The sequence below is a fragment of the Prunus avium genome, chromosome 7 (genome assembly GCF_965620075.1).
Source record: "Prunus avium chromosome 7, drPruAviu1.hap1.1, whole genome shotgun sequence".
Classification (NCBI taxonomy): Eukaryota; Viridiplantae; Streptophyta; class Magnoliopsida; order Rosales; family Rosaceae; genus Prunus; species Prunus avium.
The window spans coordinates 17,747,270-17,754,437 of record NC_142290.1 but is presented as its reverse complement, the minus strand read 5'-3'; the positions used below and the strand labels follow the sequence as shown (position 1 = coordinate 17,754,437).

The following is a 7,168-nucleotide window of genomic DNA, read 5'->3' as shown; positions in this document are numbered from 1 at the left end:
TCGTTCCTAATTGGAGTGGTTGGTGTATTCCATACTTCTAGCGATTGGATTTCACTCAAAACTCACCAAATGACTCCTCCCACCATATTATGATGTTGCCCAAGTTTGGGGCTCGATCCGAAATCAATAGGTTTGAGAAATTGGACAATTCAAGTTCAACGGCATATCGTTCCTAATTGGAGTGGTTGGTGTATTCCATACTTCTAGCGATTGGATTTCACTCAAAACTCACCAAATGACTCTTCCCACCATGTTATGATATTGCCCAAGTTTTGGGCTCGATCCGAAATCAATAGGTGTTCCAAATTGGACAATTCAAGTTCAACGGCAGTTCGTTCCTAATTGGTGTGGTTGGTGTATTCCATACTTCTAGCGTTTGGATTTCACTCAAAACTCACCAAATGACTCCTCCCACCATATTATGATGTTGCCCAAGTTTGGGGCTCGATCCGAAATCAATAGGTGTAAGAAATTGGACTATTCAAGTTCAACGGCAGTTCGTTCTTAATTGGAGTGGTTGTTGTATTCCATAATTCTAGCGATTGGATTTCACTCAAAACTCACCAAATGACTCCTCCCACCATATTATAATGTTGCCCAAGTTTGGGGCTCGATCCGAAATCAATAGGTGTGAGAATTGGACAATTCAAGTTCAACGGCAGTTCGTTCCTAATTGGAGTGGTTGGTGTATTCCATACTTCTAGCGATTGGATTTCACTCAAAACTCACCAAAGGACTCCTCCCACCATATTATGATGTTGCCCAAGTTTTGGGCTCGATTCGAAATCAATAGGTGTTCCAAATTGGACAATTCAAGTTCAACGGCAGTTCGTTCCTAATTGGAGTGGTTGGTGTATTCCATACTTCTAGCGATCGGATTTCACTCAAAACTCACCAAATGACTCCTCTCACCAAATTATAACGTTGCCCAAGTTTTGGGGCTCGATCCGAAATCAATAGGTGTGAGAAATTGGAAAATTCAAGTTCAACGGCATATCGTTCCTAATTGGAGCGGTTGGTGTATTCCATACTTCTAGCGATTGGATTTCACTCAAAACTCACCAAATGACTCCTCCCACCATATTATGATGTTGGCCAAGTTTTGGGCTCGATCCGAAATGATTTGGTGTTCAAAATTGGACAATTCAAGTTCAACGGCAGTTCGTTCCTAATTGGTGTGGTTGGTGTATTCCATACTTCTAGCGATTGGATTTCACTCAAAACTCACCAAATGACTCCTCCCACCATATTATGATGTTGCCTATGTTTTGGGCTCGATCCGAAATCAATAGGTGGGAGAAATTGGACAATTCAAGTTCAACGGCAGTTCGTTCCTAATTGGAGTGGTTGGTGTATTCCATACTTCTAGCGATTGGATTTCACTCAAAACTGACCAAATGAGTGATCGGTTCATAATTGTATATCATTTTGTACCCTTATAGCTTATGATTTGGTTTTGTTTTTGAGTTAAACTTGTGCTTTGAATCCTTTTTGTGTTTATCTTTCAGTTCATTGAGCTTTAGGTAATAATGATGGCTTTAGAGAGCATAATTCATGCAATTCAAGCATGTTAAGTCCTAATTTGGATGAATGGATGAAGAGCTTAAAGACAAACTCATTTTGGCTACAGCCCCCTGCCAGTCCAGTTCCGTAGGTCATATTGCAAGCTTTGTTTCAACAACCTACATAGCTCGAATGAGGCCACATTCTTCATTAAAGTTGTGCCAATTGGTGTGTACTATAACATATCCAAAATTCAACCCCATTGGATAAATCTGGAGTCCGTTACCTAGCAAACACAGAACCATGCTCAGGATGGATCTTATCAGCGCGGAAAATGAGTTAGCAATTTGTTTCGGCCTTAACTTCTTCCTCCGACCTTGGATTGGCTCAAATAACATATGGCTGGAAAGAAGACATTCTGAAATTCAATTTCGAGTGCTTAAAGTCCTAATTTGATTAAGAGAAGCCCAAGGTGTAAGCCCTTGAAGTTGCTGGTCATGCTGACCTCAGCATGTGCTGGTTGGATGCTTGGTCATGGTGAGCTAGGTATGAGCTATCATTTCTGGTTGGAAGCTTGGTCATGGTGACATGAAGATGAGCTAGGGCTACTGGTGGGATCTATTGGTGAAGTGCATCAACCAATTCAAGATTTTCTAATACAAGTGCATCACCCAATTTAGATTTTCTAATACAAGTGCATCAACCATTTCAGATTTTATAAAACAAGTGTTGTATGCATTAGCCATATTGAATTCAGATTTTCACTTCCCCTAGGCCTATAAATAGGGAAGTTCTCTAAGCTTGTAAACACACCCCAAGGGGGGGAGCTCTCAAACACTTCTCTAGAGCTCCCTTCCCTTCTCTCCCTCAAATTCTCTTAGTTTCTCTTTCTAGTTTTCAATTGTTATAATGAGATCTTTGTGCTGAAATTCTCCTTAAGTTTTTCTTAGTTCCATGTTGTGAAATTATTGCAAGCGCACAATTCGCACAAGTAATATAGAAATAAGTAGAGTATCGTTCCCACGAAGACTGTAATTTCCTATTAATTACCAATTATGATTAATTCAAAAGTTTATCTGAACAATTGATTAAGAAGATTGATTGATTTAAGTAACCTAAAACAATTATGAAAAATAGCAATTTAATTAATGATAGAAAATTAAGATGATGAGACACTAGAGCATCCGATTTCACCATAACCAATTCCACTTAATTCTTATAGCCAATTAACCCTAATTACTATCCATATTGATAGTAGGTTTCTCCTAATTCATTCGATATCCCCTCTCGGGCTCAACCAAAAGTATTCTTAATTAACAACCCATTCTCTCTCGAGCAACGGATTTAGGAAATCAAGAACCCATTAAGTTCTATGAGAACCTGCAAGAAAACTGCATGAGTCATGTTAGTCCCTCTCGGGCACTCATTCAAGACATGGTATTTGTTACAAGAAGCAAACACCAAACATCTCCTCTCGGTCTCCGCTTGGATCATCAAATCAATTAAATATTGGCCAGATATTCAAAGCATTAAGAACAGTAACAAATACTCAACATGGAATAGTAATAAGAAATTAATATAACTATAAAAATTAAGTATTCATGGTTAGGCTACATCGTAGCCCTAGCAAGGATAATTAGTTCATGACAAAAGAAAAGATAAACAAGAGAATTGTTGTCATAAAACCGATTTGGCAGATGGATTTGATCTTCGGAGTCTCCACAGGAACACCTTCGAAAGCTCCTCAAGTAGTGCAGCAGCAAATCCTTGGCTCTCTCTGATGTTTCTTTGGGTGTATGAAAGTTGGTGGAAAAGTATGGTATATGGGAGGATGGTCTGAAGAGATCCTTAGGGTGATCTTATATAGTGTAAAACAACTAAACCCTACTCTTAAAAGGTCTGGAAAAACTCTCCTAAAGCAAAACAAAATCCCAAACAATTAAGGAAACAAATTAGGAAAGAATCCTTCTTTGACTTGGAAACACGTCAGCCAACTTGCACGTACACTTTGGGGTCATTCCACTTCCTAGAAAATTCTGGAAAAATATGAGAAACGTAGCTTTATGTCTAAGCTTTCCAGGCATATATTACACGCCACTAGGAAAAATCGGAAAGGTCTTCAAATCTTCAATCTTCCACAGCAGTGCAGTTTTGACGGAATTTCAACTTAGGCTGTCTTGACTTGCAAGTCTGGAGCATTTGGCTTGGTAGAAAATTATGAAACTTTGATACAATGATCTTCAATGTCTTAGCTTTCTTCTCCAATTGGCCTTGCGCTAAAATTCATTTGAAAAGTCAATTTTCAGTCGAAATCCTTCCAAGAGTGCAGAATAGCTGAAAATAAGGAAAGTAAGGTAATAATGCTATTTTAAATTAACTTTCCCTACAAAAACCAAATAAAAGAGATATAAAAATATAGTAAATAATGCACTTATCAAACTACCTCAAACCTATCTTTTGCTAGTCCTCGAGCAAAATTAGAAACAAACACAAAAAAAAAAAAAATGAAAAACTAACTAAACCACTTTCGCAGGTAAACTCGATGGCACTTAGCATGTGCCACAAGCCGTTAAACCTCTAGGTGTCCCTAGTAGGAGGAGTTGTGTCTCCTGAGGGTTTACCAGTTACGATACCCACAAACGTTTAACTGCAAAACAAAGTCGTTAAAGGCACCACTTTAAACAAGCTAATAAAAACCAATGCATGCCAATCACATTTGCATCACTAAAGCTATGCCACTTTGAGTATAATTGCATCATGGTGTAACGTGTAATACCAAAAGTCATAACTTCCAAGCTTAAAGATAACCACACTCGAATGCCATGGAATTATTTCGCCTTGACTCTATCCCTCACCGGATATCACTCTATTTTTTCTCTCGGAATCCTAGGCTTACACTCAAATGTCACATATGTGTATGAAGTTATGTAATGGAAATCAAATATTAACACATATGCTTAGCTTGAAGAATGGAAATTTCTGAAAATAATGTCTCATGAAAAGAATCAAATACTAAGAACTAGAGTACATACCTCACCTCCAAGCAAGATTTCCCAAAAGATCAGTTAGGTCTTCTACTCAGGTTGTAATGAAAGGCTAGGCTTGGGGTATGAAAGAAAGGAAAGGAATAACAAAAACTTAGGACATACCAAAGCATTATTCATGATCACATACACGGCCAGCTCCTTTTGACATTTTGTAGTATTTAGCGTCCAGGAATTGTGCATATTTCCTACTCCATTTGGAGTGATTTTGAACTTTTACTCTTTTGAATTGCAAAATACTTTTTTTTTTTTTTTTTTTTTTCATCTTTTCTTATAATTTTTTTTTTCTTCTTCTTGCAATTTTGCACAAACACCTCGGTACACGCCAATTCTTTGGTGTAGAGCTCAACCTTCTTATTTTCATCACTTTGGCACATCCTAAGCTATAAGGTATGGCTTAGAAACGGGTTGTATAGGTCATAGATAATAAGGGTGGTGAAAGAAAGGTTAAGTGTTTGGTTACAAAGGGGCTAATGACGCACACAAAAGGGTAGGATGAAAGGTCTTTTAGAGGGTGAAAACATGCATAGCCTAACATCATATCTCATGGTCCATCCAACTTGGAAGCGACGTACCTACAAAAATAAGAGAATTCTTTAGTATCCAATACAAACCTAATGAGATCAATCTAATTAAGAACAAAATCGAAGAGTGTTTAAGAGTAGAAACAATAAAACCCCTCTCAAGGAATGGCTTTTGGCTCAATATCTCACAAAGGTAGTCTCCACTAATATTCCATAGTCATTCGAGCATAGCAACCTTGTCCACCAAAACATTACGAGTATGGTATTGTGAAGTGCAAAGATTATAATGCAATAACCCTTCATGGCAACACGTTAGTAAAGCATTCATGATCAAAACATGACATATACATCTCTATTAGCAAGGAAAAGTGATAACTTTAACTAGAATTTATATTTCACAAAAACTGCTTCTTTTCAATTTCGACCTTAGATCAGTTTTCAACAATTATCCCTTAAAGTATTGCACAGATTTTGACAAGCCTTATATGCTCAGAAAATAGACAAACAAACGCACAACTTCTCTTTAGAAAAAAATACCAGAAAACAGAGTAGAACTTCATGAAAACTGATGTTGAAAACAGAAATCAGTACTGAATCGCAGAAAAATTCCAGATCCAGACCCCTGTTCAGAAAAATAGCTATAACTTGCAAACGAAAAGTCAGAAAATTACGGCCCTTATATGGCTGGATTCAGCACAAAAAACTGAAGAAGACAACGCGGGCCAAATCTTCAAATCCATTACAGATTAAAACAGTATTATCGAAACATAAACACCAATGTTTTGCATGACTCGAAAAAGACTAAAAACGAAAAAAAATTAAAATAAAACGAATGTTACCCACCTCAAACCTAAACCAAACATTGTCCTCAATGTTTAAAATGAAAATAAAAGTAAGGACAGAGAATAGTAAAAGTAATGAACGCGAGAAGCACACAAACGAAAAATTAAAAAGATAAGGAACGAAGGTACCTAGTTGGGTTGCCTCCCAACAAGCGCTTAGTTTAAAGTCAATAGCCCGACTTTCAGATGCGTTATTTGGGATTATTGAGGAGGACGTTGGTCTCATCCTTAAGAAATGCAGCTGCCATATGTGGTTTCAATCGATGGCCTTTGACTTTGAAGGTTGTATCGTCACGATCATTCTTGATATGCTTGTCATGCCACTTCTTTGTATGCTCCTTGTAAATTCTTGCACTTTCATAAGATTTATTTTGAAGTTCCTCTAACTCATTCCTTCTTGGGTCATATGGTTTTGGTTCATCCAAGTACAAGGCAGGTTTGGCAACTCTTGGTTTGTCAGCTTTAGAGGTGGAGGCATGTACCAATGGATGGCTTGGAGTCTCCTTTTCCTCTGCTTTTCCGTGAAATGTTATTGGTTCAAAAACTTTGAATGTCGCTTTTTCATTCCCAACTCTCACAGTTATTAAACCTTCTTCCATGTCAATCAGAGTCCGTCCAGTAATCAGGAATGGACGGCCCAAAATTAATTGTGTGTCAGAATCTTCTTCCATATCCAAAACCAAAAAATCTGCTGGGAATATGAGTGTATCAACCTTTACTAAAACATCTTCAATAATTCCGTCTGGGTATGTGATTGACCTGTCCGCCATCTGCAAAGAAACAGTGGTGGGTTTAATTTCACCAATACCAATCTTTTTAGCAATAGATAAAGGTAGTAAATTAATGCTAGAACCCAAATCACATAAAGCTTTTTCAAAGAAATTATTTCCAATAGTACATGGAATTTTAAAACTCCCTCTATCTTTTTTCTTTGGTGGAAGCTTCCGTTGTAGGATGGCACTGCACTCTTCTGTCAGTTGGATTTTCTCATGATCACCAAATTTTCTTTTCTTGGAAAGGATGTCTTTCATGAATGTTGCATAACTTGGCATTTGTTCCAAAGCTGCAGCGAATGGAATGTTGATTGGACAATTCATGTTCAACGGCAGTTCGTTCCTAATTGGAGTGGTTGGTGTATTCCATACATCTAGCGATTGGATTTCACTCAAAACTCACCAATTGACTCCTCCCACCATATTATGATGTTGCCCAAGTTTTGGGCTCGATCCGAAATCAATAGGTGTTCCAAATTGGA

At 37.7% G+C, this 7,168-nt stretch overlaps 1 protein-coding gene across 1 annotated transcript; it reads right to left on the bottom strand.

Moving 5' to 3' along the window:
• Nucleotides 1-5,863: 5,863 nt before the first annotated feature.
• On the bottom strand, nt 5,864-6,965 carry LOC148293050 (uncharacterized). Its single transcript, XM_088244567.1, has one exon. The coding sequence runs from the start codon at nt 6,963-6,965 to the stop codon at nt 6,105-6,107; it is 861 nt and encodes a 286-aa protein (XP_088100693.1). The 3' UTR covers nt 5,864-6,104.
• Between the last annotated feature and the right edge of the window lie 203 nt (nt 6,966-7,168).

Coding starts and splice junctions, on each gene's coding strand:
- LOC148293050 (XM_088244567.1), bottom strand. CDS start 6,965: ATGCCAAGTTATGCAACATTCATGAAAGACATCCTTTCCAAGAAAAGA.